The sequence below is a fragment of the Hetaerina americana genome, unplaced genomic scaffold, assembly GCF_022747635.1.
Source record: "Hetaerina americana unplaced genomic scaffold, ioHetAmer1.1.p SCAF_18, whole genome shotgun sequence".
Taxonomy (NCBI): domain Eukaryota; kingdom Metazoa; phylum Arthropoda; class Insecta; order Odonata; family Calopterygidae; genus Hetaerina; species Hetaerina americana.
In genome coordinates this window covers 2,386,756-2,414,728 of record NW_027286741.1, presented here as the reverse complement: position 1 = coordinate 2,414,728, position 27,973 = coordinate 2,386,756, and the positions used below count along the sequence as shown (strand labels likewise).

The 27,973-nt window shown below is 44.8% G+C and overlaps 1 protein-coding gene across 4 annotated transcripts in view; it reads right to left on the bottom strand.

Moving 5' to 3' along the window:
* The window catches only part of Eph (Eph receptor tyrosine kinase), a 262,905-nt gene that overhangs the window by 102,220 nt on the left and 132,712 nt on the right, over window positions 1-27,973 (bottom strand). For all 4 annotated transcript variants that reach the window (XM_071584357.1, XM_071584359.1, XM_071584358.1 and 1 more), the window contains exon 2: window positions 14,683-14,762. In XM_071584357.1, the coding sequence (XP_071440458.1) occupies window positions 14,683-14,762 (80 nt within the window). The remainder of the gene's footprint in view (window positions 1-14,682; window positions 14,763-27,973) is intronic.

Below are 27,973 nucleotides of genomic sequence, written 5' to 3'. Positions count from 1 at the left end.
AATGCGAAAAGGACTAGGAAACCATGGATCGCGGATGGGATGATTACAAAGATGGATGAGCGGAGAAAATGGAAGAATGTAAATACACAGGCAAAATGAAGTACAAAGAATTAAACAATAAATTGAGGAGGGCAACAAATAAAGCAAAAGAAGCATGGTGGAAGACGCAGTGCGAGGATATGGAAAGTCTGCAGAGGAAGGGTGAAATCCGAGCGCTGTACAGCAAAATTAAATCTTTATCGGGAAGTAAGAAAGTTATCATCGATTGCAGCTAGAGATAAGGCGGGTAAGGTAATAGTTGACACAGGAAAGATACAAGAGAGATGGAAGGAACATGTAGAAAAACTGTATAGTAAAGAACTTAGACCAACAAAGTTAGGCATTGAAAAAGAATATGACGGAGAGGAAGATAGCTTATGTGCAGGCATACTAGACGATGAGATAGAAAGATCATTAAGGGAGATGAAGCTAAATAAAGCCGTGGGGGTGGATAACATTCCTCCGGAACTACTGAAATGTTGGGGCAAATGTGGGAGGAAGAGGCTATATGGGCTGATTCGCAAAATCTATGAGGAAGGAATCTGGCCGGAAGACTTTGTGAGATCAGTTTTAGTTCCTATTCCGAAAAAGGTAAAGGCTACATCATGTGAGGACAACAGGACAATAAGTTTGATATCCCACGCAGCTAAAGTTTTTCTCAGAATCATAAACAAAGAGCTAGAGAGTAGGGCAAATGATTACTTAAGAGATGACCAGTTTGGGTTTAGGAAGGGGAGAGGTTCGCGTGATGCCATTGCTGAAATGAGATTATTAATCGAGAGGAATATAGAGTACAACCAGGAGGTATTTGCCTGTTTCGTGGATTTCGAAAAAGCGCTTGATAGAGTGAATTGGGGAAAACTAATGAGTATATAGCATAAAATAGGAATAGATTGGAGGGACAGGAGGCTAATCCGCAACCTGTACATGTCTCAGACTGCTCAGGTGCGAGTGGGGAACGGGGAGTCCGGATGGGCAGTGTTAGGAAGAGGTGTAAGGCAGGGTTGCCCATTATCACCGTTGCTGTTCCACCTGTATGCAGAGGAAATGATTAAAGAGGCTTGGGAAGAACTGAAGGTAGGAATGAAAGTGGGCGGGGAATTCGTAAAATCAGTTAGGTTTGCTGATGACCAAGCTTTAGTTTGTCAGTCAGCCAAGGGGTTGCAAGCATTGCTGAGTGAATTGGAAACTCAGTGCGACAGGTATGGGATGAAAATCAATATTAATAAAACAAAGGTTATGCGATTTTCTAGAAAGAAAAAGGCTAAGCTAAACATTAAAATAGGAGGGCAAAAACTAGAGCAGGTCGAACAGTTCACGTATCTCGGTGGTGTTTTGGACCAACACGGTCCAAGTAGTAGTGACGTAAGGAGAAGATTGCGCACGGCAAATAGGCTGTCACAAGGAGGAAGGAGTTGATGACAGGGACATTGAGTAAGGATATTAAGAGAAGACTCGTCAAAACTCTGACATGGAGCGTAGCTATTGACGGTGCGGAAACGTGGTCATTGAAGGAGGAGGTTAGACGTAGACTGGAGGCTTTTGAAATGTGGGTGTGGAGAAGAAAACAAATGAGGAAGTACTTGGTATGGTGGGCGAAGAGAGGGGTTTGTTGGGAGAAATGCTATGGAGGCAGGAAAAGTGGATGAAGGGGGTGTTGACCGGCAGTGGGATGTTGAAGACTGTGATAGAGGGGAGAATGTTGGGCAAAAGAGGAAAGGGAAGGAAGAGGATGGAGATGTTGGACGGGATGAAGGGAGGAAGAAAGTACACAGAGATGAAGAGGGACCTAATATAGAGTAGGATGATGGATTTTGTGTTTTGTTGGGAGTTATAAAATGTTTGTTTGGTAGTTGTGTCCATCCAAAAACCTACCTTAACCGGTAGATTACCTTAAAAAAATATAATGTTATGTACTCCCAAGATAGCATTATGGAACAAAAACACAGTAAACACAAAAAAAAGAAACTCGCACGTTCCCGTCATTGGGATCATAATTATTCACATCCGTGAGATTTTCATATTAATTTATCATCAGTATTTCAATCCTAGCATTAGTTAGCAGCCCATATCTCTCCATTCTAAAGGTTTGGAAGGCATGCATATTCTAGGGAGACTAATGTGGTATGGTTTCCCGTTAACTTTTCCACATAGCAGTATTACGGCCGATACTACCGCGGAGTATTATCCGGGGGGAACGGAGGAGAGGTAGGAATGGATCCCACGGGAGCATTGGCGCTGGATCGGACCGCCCTCGCTCCCGACTTCCCTGATGACTAATTCAGCTGCAGAGGAACGAGAGATCTTTCTAGGAAAATCATCTCACCACCAAAATTACAATTTAGCACGCTGCGATAATTATTGGTCTCAGCGCCTTCATTACAGCAGCGTACGAAATAATATAATACGGGATTAACCTATATGATTAGAGATTCCTATATTCCTTGGGTAGCTGCGGCTGCACAGCTCACAGACGCCAATGCCGACAGGCTTTCAAAGCTTTCAAGATTTTTCGGTAAATGAGTGAAGAATTTAATTAATATTTACACAGCGTGGTTCATGTTATATCTAGTCAATGATTCTTTAAATGTTGGCCCCGCGAGTTAATGATTAATCCATTTTATTTATTCAATCCGAAAGACGAAGACGTTTGTTCCTAGATAAGATACACATTACAGAGATCTAGACTGTCTACGTTAAATATTATTTAATGCAGACGGTCTATAAAAAGAGGCCGTAAGAAGAAAAATGTGCTCTTTTCACTGCAAATAACTATGGTCACATTTCCTCGATGCTGGCTTGACTTTCCAGATATTCGCGCGGATGCAAATTACGACTACTCGCGTGGATTTTGAAACAAAAAAAACCATGGGTTTTGCACCGGACATGGCTGGTTTGGAAGAGCGACCAGAGGATCGCCCGCTCCCCGCCCCACTCGCGAGACGCCCTCTATTCTTCCGGCGCGGACGAAACCAGCGCCGACCCCGGTGCCACACACCAGCCGACACCAGCGTCCGCTTAGGACGACCTCCGAACTAGTTCGCCGCCAATTCTCATGATAATGTGATCCAAAGTGCTCCCACTTCTGTTTTCCGAGGGAGGAAGGGAGCGGGGCAAACGCACTCTACTGTGATGGTCGATGCCGTAAGGGGGGGGGGCATGCGGAGTGGGTGGCCGCCCCTGACACACTCGTAACGCACGGTGCGAGGGTGTTTGCCCTCGCCACCGAGGATCGACCCGTGCCCCCCCACCCCCCACGGTATATTCCTTCCGACCGCACACGGCCCCCATACACCCCCTCCCACACCCCTCGCCCCCGGCAAGGCGGGGGGGCGCGCAATCCGAATGGTCAGGACGGTGAATACGGCGGGTTCGATCCGAAGACAGAAGGCAGGGGGAAGACTGACCCCTGTCCGGTTTTGCGAAATGCGTATCACACCCCTCCCGCCGCCGGAGGGCACGCGATTCCAGAGAGAAAGCATTCGAAGCAGCAAAAAGGTCAAATCCTGCCCTCCCTCCCTCGCCGTTAAAATGCGTAAACCACTAAAGAGAAATGGGACCCGGGTTGGGCGCCATCCGGGTCGCACAAGGCGGGCGGCCATCGTCCATGGAGCGAGCGGGGGCGACAGGGGGGTGGGGGGGGACGTGGATTGTTGAGCGGACGAGTTCGGGAATACATCCCCTCATTCGTCGACATTAAACAACGCATTCGACAATCCCCCCACTTTCCACATAATCAATCTTCGAAGGTGGTGAGTAGCGGGAGGGGAGAGGGGGTGGGAGAGGGGGAAATCGCCCCTCTCCCCCGGTCAGACTAACAAGACGTAGCCTCAACGGTCGTCCATTTATGGCACTCATCATGAGCATCGATAGAGGAAGCTAGATTTTCCAAGCGCAGAAACTCACCGGCCCCATTCCACGGCATCAAGGCACCAACCCCCTTCCCATCTCCCATCATCGCTCCCCCGAACCAAAGCAAACGAGGAATTCCAGTGCCGACTGACACCCAATATTTTTTTCCCTCGGCCAGGACCGCAGCGTTCTGCGGCCAACAAAAGAACTCCTCCCCGCCCTCCATCCCTCGATCGCCTTCCACCGACAACCCACCCCCCCCGAGCACCATTTGCCTTTCCGATGTATGCCCCCCCCCGGCCTGTTTGAGCTCCCGCGCCCAATATTGCCAGTCCGTCTGGATCGGGGTGTTTTTGTAGTTATAAGCGCACCCCCCCTCTCCCCCTTTTTCGGCCCCGGCCTCAAACCCTTATACATTATTGATGGCAAGTACATTAGCACAGAGTCTCTAAACAACCCACTCATTTTTCTCCCGGGGCCGTAGGAGGCACAGCGGCCGGGGAGGCCGGGTGGAGCGTCCGTCCTTGGCCGCCACCTCTCCCTTGCCGCGGCCGATAGGCTTCAGGTTAACTTGAAAGGGGCGGTATGACCGTAACCATTACAAGCAAGACGTTTTTATTGCCCTCCTGATTACTGACTGATGTGTACTTGGTGGTTCGTATGTCACGCCAAGGATAGAGAGGTATTTGTATCATCGTCAGCATTTAGAATGATGATGGTTTATGTAGCAGGTAACGGGTAGTTTCTCTAAGTGTAATCACTTGAGACGTCCCACAACATTCATGTTTAACCTCATCTAAGTGCCAGCGTCAGAAAACAGACAGATCACCGGAAAAAGCATCACCATTGCGAATGGAGCGCGCACTGCATTTGAAGGAATGTGCGGCGGTAAGGCGAAATGAATCCTCTTCTCCACGGCTGACAGCCAAAAATCTGAATCAAAAGCAACCCGCGCGGCCAAGAATTAGAAAACCAACATGACAGGAATACCACCACCTCAACGGGGACACACGATTCCCGAAAGCACCAAGTTATCACGGCATTCCGCGTCGATGCATACGTGTCGAGCACGAAGGAGGAGCGCGCACCAAGTCCGAGGATGAAGAACGTCCCTCATCCACCTGCGATGCCGAAGCTTGTCTCTCTCTCCCTCACGCGTCCCTTTGCCGGCGTTCAATTCCCAACCGTAAAAGAAACGGCTGGTTTTTTGGGGCCCGAAGCCATGGGTGGCAAACGGGGAGGGGGTGGGGTGGAAAGCTCTCCCACCCCCCCTCCCGCCCTTAAACAGGTAGCTTGCGTGAGGTTATTAGGATGGTCCCATTTTGTACTATCGCCCCGGCAAAAACAGATGAACCTCGAGGTGGATCCAGCCCATAAACCTCCGAATGAAGAAGGGCCTGGGAGCGGTGGGCCCATCCCGGACGCCTACATACATTTCCCTCCCGCCCCCCCAACACACACCGACGCACAACACCGACCCCCACCCCCCTCCCAGAGGGCCCGGCCGAAAATCCTTTATCCTCTCCCTTCTAATTATTTCTGTCCCTCTGGGTTTACAAAGGAGCCGCCATCGATCCTCGAAAGAGTTATGCGAAAATGGTGGGCAGGCAGGGGGGGGTGGGGACGTAGATGGGTCGCCCGGAGGCAAAAAAGCCGCCAAAAACAAATCTACCGCAGCGTTGATGAGTGTTCCGACGGGGGGAGGCGTGCGGTGGGGGGGGGGGTGGAGCGTTGTCAGCCAAACAATGGAATCGGATCCGTAAACCATTTTGAAATCAAGAACAAAACTCTCGTCCTCTGGGGGGCCCCACTGACTTCCGATTAGGTGATCAGTGCTCATAACGAGAGAGCGTTAAAAAAATGGAATATTCCTAAACGTGGTCATCCGTACACGTTCATCCTCGGCACATCATGGGATTCGGACGATATTCCTGCAATTTGGAACGCAACTATCACCGTAATAAAATGGACCTCCGTGTGAGCGAACGTGAACTCTAAACGGAACGGAAAATATACTGCACCACAGCTCTCTAAATGTTAGGAGGACTCGCCCGTCCACATGTAATTCACCCTATTTTTAAACTTGGAAGAAGCGTGGCTTCCAGAAACTAAATAAGAAAATTTGATCACATCCAAGGGTAAATCATGCTATCGAATTGGCAAGAAGATTTACCATTCCTAAAGAAAGGTTTTCTTTAAATTTAAATTTCTGAAGGGAATGGCTCCGATGTAGATATCCATGATTCTCCAGAAGGGCATCCGATGACCTTATTCAGCACTCAAAAGGGGGCATTTACACCTGAGTCCCCCCCCCCCGGCCCCAACTGCGGGACACAAGGATGAACGGTTTGCGTTAGTTAGTCTTCTGAAATAACCAATCGAAGCACTCGCCCAACTAAATACCTCCCTACCTACCTTAATTCACCAATTCCCGTCTTCGAATTTTAGCGTTTCGTAATATTACATTTTATAATTCGGAAATTACTTCTTCAGGAGCTTCAACAGCTCATTAACAGCACCGTCAAGTGCACCAGAACTCAACACCCACGTCCCTACTCTTTTAGCAGCGAGATATAACAAAGGCCACTGCGAATACAACCCATTCTTACGGGACTAGAGGCTACAGAATTTTTATCCAAGAAGTTTAGTAAGTAGTTAGCAGCTTGGATACATGCCGCAGAGTCCTGTTGGGAAATATTTCATATAGAGAATCAGGAAGTAGTCGTATTTCGGGGGGGGGGTGGAAAACAAAGGAACCGCAAAGGAAGGAAGGGGGGATACCGCAGCAACCGTGGTGAGGAAGGGGTTTGATCTTTCCTCGCCCTCCCGGAGCTCCGCCCGCTTCCAGAAGTAGGTTGGAAATACTCCCGAGCACCACCTGAAGCATCCCCCCCCACTTCCCATCCGCGAAAAAAAGAAGCCGACTACCGATCCCCACCATCCACTCCAGGGGCGGTAGTCCCCCCCCCCGACACTCGGCACCCGAGAGCAGCGACTGAGTTACGTCCCGCCATCGTCGGCTCTCGACGCCTCCTCAAAAACATGGCGGGCAGAGAAAGGGGGAAAAAGGAAATAGGCATGAGAATGAGGAGAGAGGGGGGGGGAAGATGGGGAAGAGGATAAGGAGTGTGGAGGTGTACATATAAATAAGTACATTCGGGAAAGGGAGACTGACGCGGGGCACACACACAATGACCGCCCGGCTACGATGATTAACCGGAAGTGGTCGACTGGAGTCGGGGGCCCGATTGGAAGGGTTGGAAAACCCATGAGGGGAGAAAAACAAAATTGGAGGAAATTGTCGGGGTTCGGGATAGGACGGGGAACGAGGGGAGAAAAGGGCAGTGAGACGGGGAAATAGAGAAGGGGTAGAAGTGATCATCCCCTTCCCACACACCCGCTTCCGGTCTCGAAACATCCCGGACGATTCGGTCTCCCGAAACCATTCTGCGCATTCACTCCGTCCCCGTCCCACGGGGCACGCGCGCAATTGTCCCGTCCATCCTTGTCTACGAATACGTCTCCTTTCTCTCTCTTAAAAAAAAAAACGAGGAGCGATTGAACGGGGGAATTCGCACGTGCAGGAAGCGAGGGATAATGAAATGTATTTTTGCGCTCGACCCACAAGTTTCCGCCGTTCTTGATATTTCCTCCCCACCCCCCCACTTCAGAGAATTGTGTTTTTCCTTTGAACAAACGCCTGCCCGACTTGAGGCCATACTACTTAACAGTTTAAGACTCGCGCGCATCGAAAGACAAAATGATGTACATTCTATATCCCTGCGCTTGGGTCTGAAGGGAGGGAGATGTGAGACGGATCAACGCAATCGCGAAATCTATCTTCTCTCATGAAAGAAGAGTTGAAAGCTTCGTCATTGGGTATGGATTGCATTCAACCCCTCCCTCCACACACCCTCGCGGCAACTTGCGGGGTATTATGTCGATTTAGAATCGATGAATGTTGTACATATACCCATTAGCCGACTTACTTTTGGACGGATAAATTGACGTGACTATGTTAAAACCGGCATTAAATTATACAGGAATTAGTGAAATGTCTTATCTTTTAACGCGTTTAATGTCTCACCTTTCAATTACCTCTCCTAGTATAGTTCTGATTACATTCATCGTCGATACTGGCTAATGATATAAAGAAGGAACACATCAAATACAAAATAAATTTGACATTCTATCCCGTCCGACAAAATATCGGTCGTTCGACATCGCACTGGTTTTCCAGTCACACCTGACCCCGACGAATCCTTTAAGTTGAACTGTCAAGGTTTAGTACGTCATAGGGCATTATTTTTCGTATAAAAAGCCTTCCGAAGGTAGAACATTGGCCCTTATTGAAGACACTGCTGTTGGCTGTTCGTTGGATATCCTACGTTTGCACACAGCAAGCCTTACTTCATACACCCCGACCCAAACGAAATATTTGCGTCGCCATTTACCGAGAAACCGGACGTTACCGATGCCAATCAAATCTATTCCGAGTCTCAAATGCATACACACCAAAGTTCGTTAACTTTAAGTTGTAAGAGGCGTGGCAGAGAGTAATTCAGTCGTTAAAATGTACGGGAGAAGACTACAGATACTACAAGATAAGTATCTTTAAACTGAAATCACGGTTGGTTAGATTAAAAGGTCGACAAAATGTTCACTTCGACATGGCATCCGATAGCAATCATAATAAACACATGTGACAGGGTCATCAGTTACACGGCTAATTTTTTCTCAGCCGATCAGAAATGGATCAGTGCTATATCTAAAAGCTGAAATCAGTGGAAATATTTACTCAGGCTTATAAAGAGAAATCTGCAGATCTAGGAAATACCTCACCCTCTACAAAAGTAAATTCATGACAAGCATGACATTTTCAAATATTTTTATCTCGCGTGAAATCATGTACAAGGAAGAAGCGCGGAATTTCGCCTGGTCATCACCCGCACGTATCACCATGATGCCAACTTAGGTTTCAGATAGGCGACAAGGATCCGAAAAAAGGCGACGAATAAAATACTAAGACTGCGCGTACATTTCTTTTAAAGGGACGGCACTCTATAGAGTCCCATTTATGAGGGACGGGCGACCGCTTCATGTTTATTCAAAGGCGGAGTGGGTGGGAGCGGAGCGACAGGAGGAACTGAAAGTCAAATATTTGAAGGGAAGGGAGGGTGGTGGAAGGATGGAAAGCCCCATTCTCCCGGGCTATCGAATTACGGAATCACGATAACCAACCACCTCTCATTGGACAAACGGAGCCTTTCCTTACTTATGCGCTGCCTAATAAATAAAGCAACGACCAAAAAAACAGCGCATGAGAGGTTTTTGTAACAGTTAATCCCATCCGCTTAAGTTCAATTTCGGTTTTTTTTTTTACAACATCACTCCCGTTCACATATTTTTTCTCTTCCCCATTCCCCGGCAACAACCACCTCGGGAAGAAATCGGGAGGCGGGGGAGAAGAAGGGGGGAAGAAGGGGGGAGAGGGCGCTGATATATTGGAGGAAGGACGTAGATGCTAGGGGAAAAAAAACCCATCCGAGAATAAATAATATATTCGAGAGGATCATAAAGTATGGTGTTGATACCCCGGGCAGCTGGTATGGACTAATTTTGTAATACTTACGCGATACGATCTTGGCAAATCATTAAGATAACACGTAAAATGTGGCGAGGACGGAAAATATTAAGAGAGGGAACAGCGGTGAGGGTAAGACGGGGTTAATATTCACGCCGACGGAGCAAGCCGATTTGTTTATTTCATTCCGACAAGTGTTTATCCATAGCGACAAACCGCAGTGGAAGGGCGGAGACGATAAATAACGGAAAAGACGAGACAAACATGCACTCACAATCACACACGGACGCGCATGCCGCGAGGGCTTGCCGGTGACTCGCGTCTCTCCGAAGGGAAAACGTGCAAATGAATGGAGCGGAATCGGCAGAAGGGCCGGCACGCACACGCCGGGAAACAAAGGGCAAGGATAAAAAAATGCAGCAATGAAGACATGGCTTGAGGTCAAGTCCCCGCGGCAAACGCCCACTCGGGATGAGAACGGTGTTCTGCACTCCCAACGATCGAAATATACCAAATTATATTGTAAACAATCACGATAAGTGCACGCTCGTGTAAGATTAAAACAGCACGAAGGATCACAAAACGGAAATAACGGCACATCTTAAGAAAACGGATATGGCTGCCATTTTCCGCGAAACAGTCTGATAATGAAGCGCAGATAAATAAAGCCCTGATTAAATTAAAATTTTGAATAATGGATAAAATCCCTGTTTTAAAGTTAAGGAACAAATCAAAAATTCTCAGTGCATATTAAGCCCTACGAGTTATTGATATAAAGATAGCCATTTGTTAAGCGCGACGACGTAAAAGCCATCTAATGAGAAGACCATACCATGACAACGATTCCTTCTTGGTGAACAAACATTTTTATGGCATAGAAATTAATTTACAAAATGTTAATATCACGAGGTTCGTGTGCATAATGAACTAAAGTTGAATGTTACCCAATTAAATTAGTAAATCTCATTTAAATGATATTATTCGAAGATTTTCTGGTAGTAGGTGGAATTATTAACGTTTTCATTGTGATAAGCAGGTAGTCTCTCTCAAAAAATATGCAATTTCTCATTCAATTACTGGTCACAATGGTTCTCAAACTAAATAATCCTTATTAACATTATATATGTAAGACATCAAAAGATACACGGATTAGGAAGCATGATATGTCCTCCTATCGACTATCATAAACCTATTTCCTCGAATCCGAAATGAGAAAGGTAATCTATAAATGACTTAAAACTTCTCATTTCCGTTTGCTGAATGAACAATTGAAAAACATTGAAAGCTGCCATCGATTTTCCTTCTCTCTCGAACCCAACCATGGCGTCTCCGCGGGCGAACTACGATTCAAAACTAAAATGTTTTCTTTTATTATTTCGCCGTTCGTTTGTCCGAAGTCATTTCCGAAGCCACAATCGAATACATGAATGAGGAAAATATCGGCCCAAGGCGAGGAGGACGAGGAATGCCCCGTGCGGGTGATTGGCTCTCCTGATTGGTGGACTCCAACCAGTCAGTGGCTTCCGGCGTTTTCCAAATACTCCCATCAGAATGTGATTTCCGTCGTGGGGGGGGGGGGGACTCCGTCATACAGATATTAAAAAGTTATTATCCTGGAATGGATTCCTTGCGGGAATTGAGGGAGATATGGGCAAAGAAATGGTCATGAATAAATGTTCGCTTAGGGAAGCCGACTCTTTGATGCACAAAAATCCGAAACTTCACGAAAAGTCTCGGTTACCCGAACACATGACGGTATTCAAACTATAATAAGCTCGGGTCAACTCACAGTTACATTCTGAAGGATAAAATAGCAACAGAGTAATATACTGAGATCTACATAGAATATTTTAGGGCCTATCATAGACTCGGATGACATCAAAAGTGAGTCGATCCTAAAGCATTATCAGTTTACTACGTCAACTATTACATTTGCAATAGAAAATATGTAAAATACCCATGCCCTGAATTCAAAACACATCAGTGTTCCAGGGTTAATATAATGTTTACACAAGCAAGACCCGAGATTATTAACCACATCACCGGTTTATGTGACTACGTCGATTTTTGAACGCGCATATATTTCGATGAAATTTGGAAAATGTGTTTCCTAAGACATTCAATGTGCATTGATGAAGAAACAGTGGCAGCAGATGGATACTTTACATTGGGTGACTTTAATCAGTGGCTTCCAAGTTACTAAACAGCGTACCAACATGACCGTTGGTGAATGCGTTAGTGTCGCAATCATCCCACACTTCGTGCTTAAGTTATCTCGGAAAACTGTTAGAAGATATTTTCACTCTTAACAATTAGAATTTTCTAAACGGTGTAAATAAATGGAAAAATCAATTACATTTTCAAAATTAGCGAGAATTCAACAGAGTTGACATAACTAATACAAAAGGCTTAAGCGCGAAGCATAATACCATTCCGTTTTATACATTACTAGAATATGATATTAACTCTCAATTATACATAAAAAGCTGAAATGAGAGAGGGCCCCGTTTTCTGGCAACAATGAAAATGCATAATAAAAAAACACTCAACGGCTCAATAGTGTGCAATGCGGCAAACTAAACAATCGCACTTGTCACCGCGAAACAACGCAGACGGAAAACAAATTTCTCGGGAGTTGATTAAAAAATAAAAAACGATTAAAAGTTTTGAAAAATCTTAAGGAAAAATTATTTAATTTTTCAAGCATATTTCTAGGGCATCACAACTTCTGAACATCTTAAACAGCCATTATTAACATATTGGGGATTTTTTCCTCATTTAAACGTTCAGAATGAGTCGTCATTCTGAAATACTATGGTATGTCCTAACATAGTCTCAGAATACAAGGCACTTCCAAACCCCCCCTCCCCCTCCGAAATGGCATCCTCCCGAATATAAAGCATTTTTCGAAGACGTAAGATATTTTAGCCACTTATTAAAAGCGGTGCGCGAAAAAAAAGGCCTTATCGATCGTATCTTAACAAGGTATACCTTTGGAAGACAAACGACTCCAAGATATGGACGGGAGGGGGGGGGAAAGACGCGTCTGGAAACATAAAAAAAGGATACGCGAAGGGGGGAGGGGCGTGGAAGGGAACACGCGAAGGGCGAATCCAAGCTCCTTACCGAACATTCCGGGGGCTGAATAAATCAATCCGATGACCAGAACGCTCGCCGCATGGGTATCGCACTAATTAACTCCAATTGGCAATAAACATAGAGCCATTTCACCCTTCTTAAATTATACACTCCTGGATTGGCGGGCACACCCTTGACACCCCATTGAAAACATGATTGGAGTGAATTGTGTGGAAGGAGGAGGGGGGAGGGGGAAAGGGGGGGGGGGGCAGTCGATGGGGAAGAGGAAGGACCGTCGTGGAAATGGACGTGAATAATGATGCCCCGCGCGAGCAAGAGGCGAGGATCGGTCGAAATGCGGTCACCTTGGAGATCGAGGAAGGGGCAAGAGCGAGAGGGCATTGCAACCAGTGACCACGGAGGCGATGGATTAACACTCCCTTTAACCGTCGAACGGAAATGAGAACTGGGCACAGGGAAATGTGCGAGCGGAAAACATTTCCCCCGACTGAATAAGTACCAATATAAATTACAGATTCAGGTGTGATGCGGTGGAAGAGAGTTTTCGTCTCTGCTACATTAAGATAAGCAATGTTGGGTTTAAATTGGGGGGGGGGGATTTCACGACACACTTAGGTATATAAATATATTGGAATAATACCCGAAAAAAATATTTTCTTGGACAAATAGGTTCCATTCTTAAGTGACATTTACATAAATCTGAGCTCTAGACTGTCTCCGCTTCAGTAACCACTTTTATTATTCGGGATGTAAGCGGAATAAGTGAAAAAAATGCAAATGAAATATTTTCGGATAAATAGCAACATGGATAACGGTGTTCCAGTAGGAGTTACAAGGTTTGCGTGAATTACGGAAATCCTGAAGTTCGTGATCTAACGTAAGACTCTTTGGCGACGTCAACGAGCAAAACCGTCCGCTGGTGCGAAGCGTAATTTGCGGAGAAACTAAAAGTGGTAAATGGCAGAAATTCTAACATTGCAGACTCGTACGCTTCACGATAAAGACGGAATGGATGAAGGCGGAAAATGAATGAAGGCAGAAAGGGAAGCGAGGCGAAAGGTGAAGGGTCAACGAAGACCAAACCCCCCTCCCCCGTTCCCACCGCATCAACCCCGTCCGCGAGGTCCCCGGCGAGGGGGAGCCGAGGCGCTAATTAGGGAGGGGTGGCCAACCACCCTTCACGTGCACGAGGGCCAGGGCCCAAACCGAGATCGGTGCTGGGTCCTCGGGCACCGAGAGAGGACGCGATAAGCTGAGGGCGAGGTGGAGGAGGGACTCATCCCCGGGGCAGACTCACTCCGGGGGGTGACGGCGTTCCCTCTGCCCGGCGAACACACAAAGATCGCAGAGGCCTCCGAAGGGGATCCCCTCGCGAGAAATCGGAGGTCGCACTGAATGGGGAAAAGCGGAACTTGACGAAGAAACTGGCTTTGAGAACGCCTCACGGGAAGCGGTAGAGGGAGAAGTAATCTCCATCATTCACCCTATGCTCTGAAGATAATGAAGTAAAAGGTGGGAATGTTTAGAAACCACATACACACATTAGGATGCTGCTCCTCTCAGAGAAAATAGGAAGATAAGCCTGAATTGTATTTCATCCGGGTGCAGAGTTTTGCCCACGATCATCGTCATATCCATGAGACGAGGAAAGCACCGTCACGAGGGTGACGTCGGGAGCCTCTCTCTCCTCTTCCTTGCGATGGGCATCATCGCTGAACTTAACTGCCCTTGTCTTTTGGCCTTATGTTCTCAGCGATTTAACATTGAACACGTCAGTGAATAAAACCATGACAAGGAGACACGATACACGCGAAAGGAAAATAACAGCAACATTGAAGTGGAAAGTTAAGCTTTCATGGATTGGTCTCCGTATATAACGCATACATGCAAACGAGAGAGCTTAATCGGAACCGACCAGCGAGTTGAAATAACCGCTCAGAGATGGCGCACGCGATTCGAATGGACAAATGCGCGCGCACACGGGCGCCGTTAACATTCATTCGGGCCCTGGGCCGACTCCGAAAACCAAGGCACACCGAGGATGAATATGAAACCGCACCAAATTATATCCATTCACACAGATATTCTAATATAACAGGAGCACTTACCCCTGGGGTGTTCGCCTGAGGTCCATACGGATATCTAGTCCAATCCAAGGAACTTTCAGTCGTAGTGTCCAGGAGAACCACTGGAAAGAAAAAAAAATGTCAGATGGGTTTTTATACAAGATGCTATAGCGAGTGAATCAATATTTCCGAAATGTTTAGGCAATAAGTTATCGGAAGTGATCACCAGCAAATGGCTAATAAACTAATCAGGCCCAAACGTGAGTATCTCGCATTTAATAAAGCGAGTGGTAAGGAAGAATGAACAATTCTTTTTCAACGAACGAAAATTTTACAGACGTTTCTTACGTTTTTCTTCAAACATTAATGAGAATTCTTCCCATGCATACTAATTCAAGACACACACACATGATATTTATACATTAAAAAAACATATCCACAATTTTCTAAGCGAACATCAATACCATAAGGCTTCAGATGGCCAATGGCGTTGTGGTTGGTTGCTCCTGCAGGGACGACGTGTGTGAAATTTAATCTTGACATTGAAGATTTTTAAGGATTAATGAAATATTTTCTCAAAGTATCTTCACCAAGTGTGGGCCAGTAAATCATGTTAGGCGTACCCTTCATATTTACCACTAGAGTAAGCAATCAACGCCTCATCGTGTATAAAAATGGACAAAGACGGGCGAAAAAGACTAAAATTATATTTCCCGGAATGATTTGCAGGCAATATAGTGGTACAATTATGGGCCAGGACACGTCAAATCAACAAATGAAAGCTCCACTTTCGGGACCACCTCCTAAGATCTTATTCAAAATTCTACACCGATTGTTATCCATCGAAAACTAACGCCATGAGATATTTTTTTAATAAACAATTCTTACACATTTTATGATCACTTGAAAAATTTGTAATGGCGAAAGTCAAATACCGTTCAAGTCCGTAAATGACCCTAAATAAATCCACTACTTTGCCTGATAAAAGTTAGAAAAAAACCTGCTCCAACTAATGTGTGACACAATTAAATTAAATAAACAACTATGTATTATTATAATCGCTGGTGATACAAATCTACCGTCAATTGACTGGGACACGTACTGCGTAGGAAAATCTGCCAAAAACCGATATTCATGCCAAGAACTCCTTCATATATTCACAAAACACGCCTTAGAACAAATTGTTAAATCACCAACACGGGGCCAAAGCATACTAGATATCTTTGCGACTTCTACGCCCGAAATCATTACTAACATTGAAATAATAGACGGAATCAGTGACCATAAGGCTATTCTTGTAGAGTTAAAAACTAAGTTCGTCAAAATAAACAACGAAAAGCGTAAAATATACCTATACAACAAAGAAATTTTAACGGACTACGAAAATATTAAAAAATAAAATTACCAGAATACAAGACAAAAACACTGACAACCAATAAATAGAACACTTGGAATTATTTCTTAAATATTTTACGCGAAGGAATGAAGACGTAAATCCATTCCAAACTCAAATGCGACAGTAAGGAACCTAGATGGCACAACGGGGAAGTCAGATCGGCATTAAGAAGGCAAAGAAAGCTACAGTCAAATTTCAAAAAGAGTTTAAAAAGTGACGATATAGTTTACATGAATAGATGCAAAATGCAACTAAAAGAATGTCGTAGTAAGACGAAAGCTCTACACTCTTTTAAATCTAAAATGCTAAGCGAATATCTTGAGGAAAATCCAAAGTCATTCTGGTCCTACGCTAGGGAAATACAGGGTAAACGTCCAACTGTTCACTCTTTGAAGACGGAAAATGGAGAAATCATTACAGATAGCGTGAAAAAGGCAAATATTTTAAACCATTTTTTCCAGAGCGTCTACAATAAAAACACTAACGCACCAAACGATCCTCCACACCCACCCGGGGAACACATGAGCGATCTTACACTGACCAAGAAGAGAATAGTACATTTGCTCCGTAGTATCAAAGCACACAAGGCACCTGATCCGGAAGAAATACCTGCTAGAATATTAAAGGAATTAGCTGACGACATTGCCCCATTTTTACATATTGTTTTTCTAAAATCGATAGAAGAAGGCTCAGTGCCTCGCGACTGGAAGCTAGCCCATATAACTCCCATCTTTAAAGGCGGCGATAGGGATAAACCAACCAATTACCGGCCCATTTCTTTAACATCGATCTCTTGTAAAATATTGGAACACATTATTGTCACTAACATTATGACATTTCTTGATAATAGTAAAATACTAATCCACAACCAGCACGGATTTAGGAAACGCAGATCTTGCGAAACACAACTTGGTCTCTTCATTCACGATATACTATCGGGAGAAAACAACACACAAGTCGATGCAGTATTCCTCGATTTCAAAAAAGCCTTCGACAAAGTCCCACACAATAAACTGTTACATAAACTTAAATACTATGGGATCAATGAGAAAATAATTAATTGGATTAGAGACTTCTTGTCAAACCGCAAACAAATAGTAGTCATGGATGGGTTGTGCTCAACAGATAGAGATGTAACTTCGGGCGTCCCCCAGGGAAGTGTAATAGGGCTTTTTTGTTCTTAATATACATTAATGACTTAAGAACACACGTTGGTAGCAATCTTAGGTTTTTTTGCTGACGATAAGGTGGTATACAGGGAAATAAGGAGCCTACTAGATCGCAAGCTACTCTCTAGTGAGTTAGACAATATCTCAGAATGGTGCAATAAATGGGGATTAACACTTATTATAGATAAATGCGTAGTTTTGAAATTTTGCAATAAAGGAAGCGAGGAACAGGATATAAACTACAAAATAGAGGGTTCAGTATTGACTACGGCAAATCAAGTTAAATATTTGGGGGTTTTTCTAACACCACACCTTTCATGGGGAGCACATATCAGGACAATATGCGGATCAGCTTTAAAGAAACTTGGCTTCATAAAACGGGTGGTGGGGAAATGTAATGAAAAAGTTAAAGAGAGGTGTTATTTTGCTCTAGTTAGACCTCATTTGGAATATGCCGCAAGTATTTGGGATCCTTGGGATCAAACTTCGCAAAAAGAATAAGATAAAGTCCAGAGAATATCCGCTAGATTCGTTAAAAATTGTAATGATAAGAACACAAGTGTGACAGGTCTCTTTGGGGATTTAGGCCGTGAACCACTTGAAGCGCGGAGAGAACAAGCGAGGCTTAGACTTTTAGAAAGGTTCAGAACAAACAAGTTAACTATGGCACTGAGGGAATTCTAATGGCCCCACACTACTTCATCTACATCGACATAATACCCCGCAAGCCGCCGCAAGGGCGTGTGGCGGGGGGTGTTAGGTCACCAACCGTAAAAAGGAAAAATACCACATGCAAAAAAACAACACGGAAAATTAGACCCACAGCAGCGCACACAATCATGCAAAAATCCCTTCATCCAATACTCATGCAAACACATATACCGCAAAATAACTAAAAAAAACTGCGACCCATGATGCAGCACGAAACCCATCCTACAACACGGAAGCCAGGACACAACAAGCAAGAAATTGAAACATCACTACCACATGAAAATGCACCACAAAACACTCTACCCCCCAAAGAGTCTGTAAAAGGCAGGGAATGAGACCCAACGTTACTTAGGTAGATCTGACCACAAAGATAAAATAAGGGAGATAGATTCCAGTACAGATAGGTACAAATACTCATTCTTTCCCTGAACAATCAGAAAACATAATAGTAAGAAACCGAAGTCACTTTAGAAATATTGAAAACATTGAATTTAAAAGTCGGAGCAAAGTTAAACACTGCAAAGCTGTTAGGTATACCTTCAGGTGCCTGTGTATGTTAGTTGGTATTTTGAGTGTTTGCATGTGAATGGGGTGTAAGTGTTCTTGCATGAATGTATGCCATGTTATTTTTGTGTATATATGATTTTGTGGTTCTTGCAGGCGGTTTTTTTCTTTTCTAAATTAAGGGTGCTGTCCTAACACCCCCCGCCACACGCCCTTGCGGCGGCATTCGGGGTATTAAGTAGATGTAGATGAACTATTACCAACACAATACATATTTTTTCATTGTTTGAACAGAAGGGAAAATTTTCACTCGTGCATTTATTATTAAAAATTCCAACAGTAACTAAAACATTTTTTTAATTTATACATTTCGCTAACATCAACATCTATATAATACCCCGCAAGCCGCCGCAAGGGCGTGTGGTGGGGGGTGTTAGGTCACCAACCGTAAAAAGGAACAATGCCACATGCAAAAAAACAACATGGAAAATTACACCCACAACAGCGCACAAACTCATGAAAAAACCCCTTCATCCAACACTCATGCAAACACATATAGCGCAAACCAACAAAAAACTGCACCCTAGGATGCAGCACGAATACCATCCAACAACACGCAAGCCAGGACACAACAAGCAAGAATGTGAAACATCACTACCACATGAACATGCACCACAAAACACTCTACCCCCCGAGGAGACTGTAAAAGGCAGGGAGTGCGACCCAACGTAACGTAACTAACAAGGCATAAACTATGACAGAATCGAACATATTGATGATGAAATAAACAAAGAGAGCCGTCATTTGATATTGCGAAATCAATGGATTATTAGAGAAAATACAATGTCGCTCATCCGAAATTGCTGAAAAATTAATAATGGTACTCCAATGTGTAAAAACATATAATAAAACAAAGGATTTATTAGGTTACCAAGCTGTGACTCCATTTTAGTTCCTATCATAAAAGCCATCATCACTATTGAAGTAACGTCGCAGTAGTAATACAACAATCGCTATTACTGAAAGTGTTAGGTAACCCAACTTCAAAATTGGGTTGAGTTGACGTATCCATCGAAGCGCATTAAGCAAGAGCCCCTGCATTTGCTCACTTGAAAAATGTCACCCGCCGGCTCTTCCCAGTGGAAGACTTTAACGGGAGACGAAGAAAGATGCCATCCAAGCAATTTTCAATCAGTGCGTCGATCGGATCAATTATTACTTTATTTTCTGGATTAAATGAATAATGCGGTCCAATATTAAAGCTGAGCAAAACGGCCATTGCGTATAAGAGAATAAAAGAGCAGCAGTGCTTGACTACAAGAATTATACTAACCAATTAATATCCTTCCTTAACCATCCCATCTGGTGCGTGCATCTCCTGCCACACACCCTTTCGGTGGATCGCGGGGTATTTCCATAGATGTAGACGATTATGTTTATGATATGAGGAGAGTGTACAGTATTAGGACGAGATAAAGAAAATGTTACGTATCTTTTTAAGTTATCTAGCGGTTAAGGTAGGTTTTTGGATGGACACAAATACCAAATAAACATTATGTGACTCCTAACAAAACACAAAATCCAGCATACTACTCTACATCAGGTCCCTCTTCATCTCTGTGTACTTCCTTCCTCACTTCGTCCCATCCAACATCCCTATTATGTTCCTGCTCTTTCCTCGTTTGTCTAACATTCTCCCCTCTATTTCATACTTCAACATCCCACTGCCGGTCAATACCCCCTTCATCCACTTTTCCTGCATCCACAGGACTTCTCCCACCAAACCAAGTACTTCCTCATTTGTTTTCTTCTCCACACCCACATTTCAAAAGCCTCCAGTCTACGTCTATCCTCCTCCTTCAATGACCACGTTTCCGCACCGTCAATAGCTACGCTCTATGTCAGAGTTTTGACGATTCTTTTCTTAATATCCTCACTCAATGTCCCTGTCATCAACTCCTTCCTCCTTGTGACAGCCTCTTTGCCTAGCGCAATTCTTCTCCTTACGTCCCTATTACTTTGACCGCGTTGGTCCAAAACACTACCGAGGTAAGTAAACTGTTCTACCTGCTCCAGTTTTTGCCCTCCTTATTTTATGTTTAGCTAAGCCTTTTTCTTTCTAGAAAATCGCATAACCTTTGTTTTATGAATATTGATTCTCATCCCATGCCTGTCGTACTGAATTTCCAATTCACTCAGCAATGCTTGCAACCCCTTGGCTGACTGACAAACTAAAGCTTGGCATCAGCAAATCTAACTGATTTTACGAATTCCCCGCCCACTTTCACTCCCATCGCATTACCTTTAGTAAAACCTTAATATATATTAAAATTCCAATAACTATTCATTCATGTTGTCTTAAGCGGAACACTCAGTTATTTCCAGAAGATAGCATATTCTCTCACCAAATGAAATAAAATATTACAAGAACAAGTCTGGGGGCTCTATTGCAGATAACAGCTTCACGCTTACGGTATACATTATTGAAGACAGTTGCAGCGACTTCAAATCAAGAAACATTCTAAATTTTGGTCGAATGAAAATGAATAAAACTTCGTAAATTTGAATCAAATTAATTCTTGGAGTACACCAGTTATAGGCCATCGGTTAGGATTCGCAGCAGTCGGCATCGGCTGCCGATGCCTCAAGAGGACCAAATCTTTCGCCGACAAATAGAATAAAAATGCACGCCAATCGCATGAATGGACAATTTCTGAGAAATAGCGAAAAAGAGTACACACGCAAATCTAAAAAAAAGAGCATTAATGTTATTAGCCATTTGAACTGTCAACGCATTTTGAAAATGTTTTCTCCTATGATTGATTTATTAAAGACGCGTTCGCATCTTCGTAGTGCACACAACATATTTCTGCTCTTTTCAAAAGGATCGGTTTGAACTCTCGGGAACACCTCACTCCACTGAAATGTATCCGAAGCCCCTTATTTGGAAATCACACAGTTAACTGATTTCTAATTCTGAATCGAACAGTCTAAGCGTATTCATTCCGTACGCGCAGTCTGAAATGGACACCGGGAGATCCGAGGCTTGGGGGGATCTGCTTCTAGAAGGCCTTTATCCGACGGGAGGGAAAAAGCGACCCAACATCCCAAGGCCTTACGCCAGGAAAGGAGACGCAGGAAGAACTCCTCACGCGGGAATAAAAGGGACGTGGAGAGCATTTAACCAGGCCGTAGATAGCGCAAGTCCTGACAAAAGGCCGGGGACGGCAAAAGCGTTGACACTCTTTGAGATGGGTGAAACGAAGGGGAGCTTTAAGTGTACAAGATTCTCTTACGGTTGGTAAACCTGTCCGCCGTCTTCAAAACAACTCCGAGGGGATTAAAACGTTCCGAATGGCGAAGGCAACGAGAGAGGGATGGAGGGAGATGGGTTCGAATAAAAGGCGTGGGAGAGAGAGAGAGAGAGAGAGAAGGGAGGCGAACTCGAACAGATGGGTGTTATGCGACGTGGGGAAGGAAGAAGGAGCGGGGGGGAGAAGATGGATGTTGCGGAGGGCCAGAGAGGTAGTCCGAGGAAGACGTAGGACAGGTAAACGAGGCAAGAAAGAAGAAAAATTGCGGGGAGTACCTGTTTTTGTATAAGGACACTCGAAAATATAATGGAAAGGGGAGGAGGATTCCGCCTGGATTGAAATTTTCGACGCTGAATTCGGTCTAGAATGGTCGTCGGCGGCAGGATCTGGAAACGATTGAAGGCACGCACACCACTCACTCACTTGGGTATTCCACCACCGACCGACCTCTCGCCAGAGGGCTTTCCGGCTGGTCTCGCAATTCGGCCCCACATGCGGAGACGAAATATGAGCACACTTTTGCACCGACAATCGGCGACGAAAGAAAAAAAAGGTCACGAATTCTTTTATTTTGAAGCACTAAGATTACCTCTTTACTAGGCGCAAGACGAAGACGAAATACCAATAACCACGACAACGGCGGGTGGGCATGTTCAAGAGATCGAATAAGCACATCTATCAATGCACAAACCATTCGCTCAAAAAGAAAATATTCGCGTTCAAATGCAGAGTAAATAAAGCTTCATAACAATTAATGGACAAAACACCCATTTTTTTAAATATGGTAGTTGAAGTAACATTTAAAGAGGGAATCATTAGTCAAATATGAAGACAATATTGTCAAAATGAAACATTAAAAAAATTAAGTTCAAAATAAATAAATTCGTAACGTAGTCCTACAGGGCTTCCAAGATCAATACTTTTCGCTCGACTTACTTGATATCATCAGCAAAATAAGTGGAAATCGGCCTATATAAGGAATAAAAACGTGGTTAAATCATGATTCATCTACATCTACATAATACCCCGCAAGCCGCCGCAAGGGCGTGTGGCGGGGGGTGTTAGGTCACCAACCGTAAAAAGGAAAAATACCACATGCAAAAAAACAACACGGAAAATTACACCAACAGCAGCGCACACACTCATGCAAAAATCCCTTCATCCAATACTCATGCAAACACATATACCGCAAAACAACTAAAAAACTGCACCCCGTGATGCAGCACGAAAGCCATCCTACAACACGGAAGCCAGGACACAACGAGCAAGAAATTGAAACATCACTACCACATGAAAATGCACCACGAAACACTGTACCCTCAAAGAGTCTGTAAAAGGCAGGGAATGCGACCCAACGTTGCAGGTAGCAGGAATTTCCCCTCGCGGAGAGGGACGAGGGATTGAAAGGGAGACTTAAAAACAGAGCCATTCCACCAAAGCCACCTTAAATAAACGTACCATAGACGCCCTCGAGTTTACTAATCTTCACTTCTAAAGGAATCAACATGCTCTCTCTTCAGCATAAGTAGATGACGACATTTTCATTGCGCAGGGTACGAGAAGCTATTATTTCTCAACCGTTATTTAGAGAAGGTTTTATAATTGCCTTCAATCCAGCGGGTTTATAAGCCATCTCACAGAGTAATGCTTACACAAAATAATTTCGCCATTCAAAATTTCAATAAGTCCATATAAGCGTCTCATGGCCAAGGGTGTGGGAACGAACGTGACGGCGGAGTCAAGTTTCAAAACTTGGGATGCAATTAGTCCAGGAAAAGAGAGGATTTCAAGCAACAAGCAAATTACCCATAGGTACGCGAATTCGGGAAAACAAACCAGGACAATCGGGGAAATCATTGTGTGTAGGTATTTGGCGTCAAAACACGTCGTTTCTGGAGTCGAATAGCATTGGAATTCACCCGGAGTCACACAGAGTCGGGCCGTGACTCTTAAGACGAATAAAAGCGCTTCTCTTCGTCCGCTTCTCTTCCCACGCCACCCTTCCTCCCTCCCTCCCGCCGTGCACCGCCACCCGCGCCCGAAATATGGAAATAGATCCCCGAGGAAAGGGGTCGTGAATATTTATCCTTATTCCCCGTCCGCGAACCGACCATCCGAGAGCGAAGAGGGACATTCAACAACGAGGCAAGGGCGAATGAGTGACGCTGGCCAAGTGGAAGAGGAAAGGGGGAAGGGGAAGTTGGTGTGGAAGGGATTGCAAAAACGCTAAGGAGATTGCGGAATAAAACACGAATATCGAGTGTGCTGCTCAAGAGGGAAGTAATGGCGGAGCGGCGAGCAGGGGAACCAAGAGCAGACGCTAAGAAACGGATTAAATGAGAGGAGAGGGCGAAAGGAAAGAAAGAATGAAAGAGAGAGAGAGCGTCTCTCTGGGGCGAAGAGATGGCGGCGGGCGGAGTGGTGTAGAGGGTAAAGACTTCGGAGAAGAGATGACGGTAACAAGGGATGGAAGGAGGCAGAGGAATGCGTTTGGCAACTGTTGCGGAAAGGAGAAAAAGAATAGGGGAGGCAGGCGAGAAAGAAGAAGAAGAAGAGGGAGGATGGGGGTGGGTGGGAGAGGTGGAGGAGCTTACCCGGAGCAGACGAGGTGGTGCGTGGCGGGGGGGGGGGCGAAAGGGGAGGAAGACGACAAAGCCAAAGGAATGGATGAAGCAAGCGCGCTGAGATTGGAAAAATACCGCCCTTCGGCCCGAAAGCACCACCCGCCCCGGCTCCTCCCCCGCCCCGCCTCCTCCGATCGGCATTGCCTCCCCCAGCCTCGGGGGCGTGAGGGGGGCCGAGGGGGGGGGGAGGAGAGAACAGAAGCGTCAAGACAAAACCTGATACACTCGTATGTACATTCCCTCACCCCCCAACTCCCTCCTCCACCTTAAAAGCTCTTTAAAGGCGAGTCGGAAAAAAATATAAATAGACGCACACGTTAAAATAAATAAATAAAGAACTAACGAACCAAAGCGCTCGACTCTCTGCGAAGTTAATCAACGCAAAATAAATGCTCTTACGCTCGCTCGCGTGGAATGGAACTTAAAAAAGACGACTTGACCAAAAAACGTTCAAGGGGCTCGCTGGGCTTATCGGCGGGGGGTGGGGGTCGGAAAGGATCGCAAGGGAATTTGCGAAAAACCGAACGATATCTCGAATGTCAAAAGCTTATTTTTCGATTTTGATCGACGTACATACCTCACTATCACTTTTAACTTTTCTCTAGCCTAGTACGCATCGCAAATTAATTAAAGCAATTCATGTAAATTACAGCACAGCGCCTTGCTTTTATTTGCACTAGGCAATCCGTAGCTTGCAACCTGCGTGCTCCACCGGTTCCTGCTCAAGTGAAGGACGTCCCAAGTATCCGCTGCTATATGGCAAAGAAGATGTTCTATTATTTTAGAACCTACATCCTATGAGTTTCAATAATTGAGTGGTGCTCCAAGTGGTGTGTTTTACACGGTAAAAATTGTTACTATATCAAGCATTCCCCTACCGAACAATATTACATTGATGTTCACAGGCAAACCTTTGTATCAGAAAATTTTCAAAACTTTAAGAACGCCGAACCGTCGCAGTTCATCAATCGCCACATCGAAATCCACCCTCGGACACCCTAAGCGGTGCGCACTCACGTTGCAAACACTGCCCTCCAAACCGTGTATAACTTAACATGAGAACGGTGTGCAAAGAACACAAGCAATTTCTCGCTCGCTCGGAGGCATGAAGCGTTTAAGGATGAATACCGCCTCGTCATTTCCACTTCTTCTCTTCTCCTCATTTTTCTTTTTTTTTATCTTCTGCAGACCGTGGAATTTCTTCCCCGGGATGAGAAGAACCAGAATTTGCCACACAGCCATGCTCAACCAAAACAGGATTAATTTTCTCGTATAAATCTAAGATAAGGCGAAACCGAAATAAGTCTCCTTTCGCTATTACGGCTGTGGCATTTGTCGAACCTCGCAAAAAGACAAGACCACCAAACATATCAAACGCGGATGCTCCTACCTGCACAGAAGGATTGCCAGTGAATAATGCCTGGGGAAAGTTGTTCGCAAATACGATCACAGAGAAAACGACTCCTGATAAAAATGTATAGTTATCTTTTGGGGGCGGTTGGGAAAATTACACACCTTATGTATGAGGGATCAGACGTCAAAATGCGGTAATTTGCACTTCCTCGTAGCATTCGCATAGGAGTATTCTAATACCAAACCTCTCCCTACTCCTCCCGAAGCAATCCCGTTTCACTCACACGAAGAGAAGACCTTGAAAGTGTTCGCAATTCCACGTTTTGATTACATCGACATCATGAAGAATATATGCCCATCAAGGGAACATTAAGACATTACACGCATAAAAGCGGAAAGGGTGAGAATTGCACACTAGATATTTTGCACCGGCGGAACTCCTGTCGGATAAACTTTTTTTTTCAGTTTTGAGCCTAATCCTCCAGAGGCGGCGCTATCCACCGGCGAAGTTAACTCGATTCATGACTTCAGCTCTTGGCGTTTTTTTTATCGGACGGCGCAAGTACCTTCTGCATTTGTCTTCTCATTACGGATAGACCCAAGTTCACCAGCACACGATTCACCTCTTCAAACAATCGGGTATGTGCAAAATTTTGCACTCCTGAATCCATGCACTTATTTTACTCTATGAAGTCCATCAAGATGTTGGCAATTCCACTACATCTACATAATACCCCGCAAGCCGCCGCAAGGGCGTGTGGCGGGGGGTGTTAGGTCACCAACCGTAAAAAGGGACAATACCACATGCAAAAAAACAAAATGGAAAATTACACCCACAGCAGCGCACACACTCATGCAAAAATCCCTTCATCCAACACTCATGCAAACACATATACCGCAAAACAACAAAAAACTGCACCCCGTGATGCAGCACGAAAGCCATCCTACAACACGGAAGCAAGGACACAACAAGCAAGAATGTGAAACTCCAATACCAATGCTCCTACCCGAAGGAGTCCCGTACCACAAAACACTCTACCCCCCGAGGAGACACTAAAAGGCAGGAAATGCGACCCAACGTTGCAGGTAACAGGAATTTCCCCCGCGGAGGGGGACGAGGGATTGAAAGGGAGACTTTAAAACAGATGAACAGAACACGAATGAGATCATTCGGAAAGAATGGGTTATTATAACAAAACACACAAGGCTAGTGGAAGAGCATGCATTTAAGTAGAACTAATTATTTTTTAGACGCTGAGGGTGGTAAGTGGAATTTTTGCTATCTATAACCCTGCAGTTGCTATCCCGTATTGTCCGTGGGAAGAAGGAGTCCTTGAGGCGGCTAGTTCTGGCATCTATTAGTTAAGTCTGCAATAGTACCCGATGTATCAACTTTCCTCGCATAGCGACTTGACGTCTCAAACTCCCTTTGGCAGCTATAACTGTAACAAACATAAATTTTCCGTGCCACTCTGTTCCACAATTTCAAATTTTACCAATATATCGAGTCTATAGATCCATAATGCGGCCATCGCGATTTCTATGGAAGATTAGCTGGAAAATTAAAGATATATTTTCCCAGTAAATAGTTGGTTTTTGTTGTCCCACAACCCTACCAAAACTTTTTCGACAACCTTTGGACGAAGTGAGCAAATGAAGAAAGCCGGAGTCCTCCGTTTAAAGTTTGATGCCTTTGTAGGGTTTCACGTGGGTCCAACGGGAAGAAGTTTTAACCTTAAGGTGGATGGTTCTAATAATATGAACATATCATACTGTCCTGGAAGAATTCCTGGACCCCAAACCACGCCACCACCCCTCCCTCCAACTCCACCTTAATATTGTATGCACGCACTGAAACGCGTCGCACGTAAGTAAGAGCAGAGAAAATTATAATAATATCAAATTGCAGCATTTACATGCAACACAAATTTAAAACATTTACATCAGGAGGGCCCACGAGGAAAAAAGGAGAGGGCCGGCGGGCGTCTTATGCGCAGACATTCGCAAAATCCAAAGTTGAGCAAAAATAGGACCATAAGTGCTCTCACGCCTCAAGTCCCCCCCACCCCCAGAGCAGATGGCTCGTCCCCGCTCACCCTCGCGCGTGAAACATCAGAGCGACGTCGCCCGAAGTGCATTTATTAAGGAGTACGGGGGAGAGCAGCGGATCCCGACAAAACGGGGTGCGAAAATCAAGAACAAAACAGGCACACTGGAACAAACCGAGGGAACATCTATTCGCCCCTTCGCGTGGACCATGTG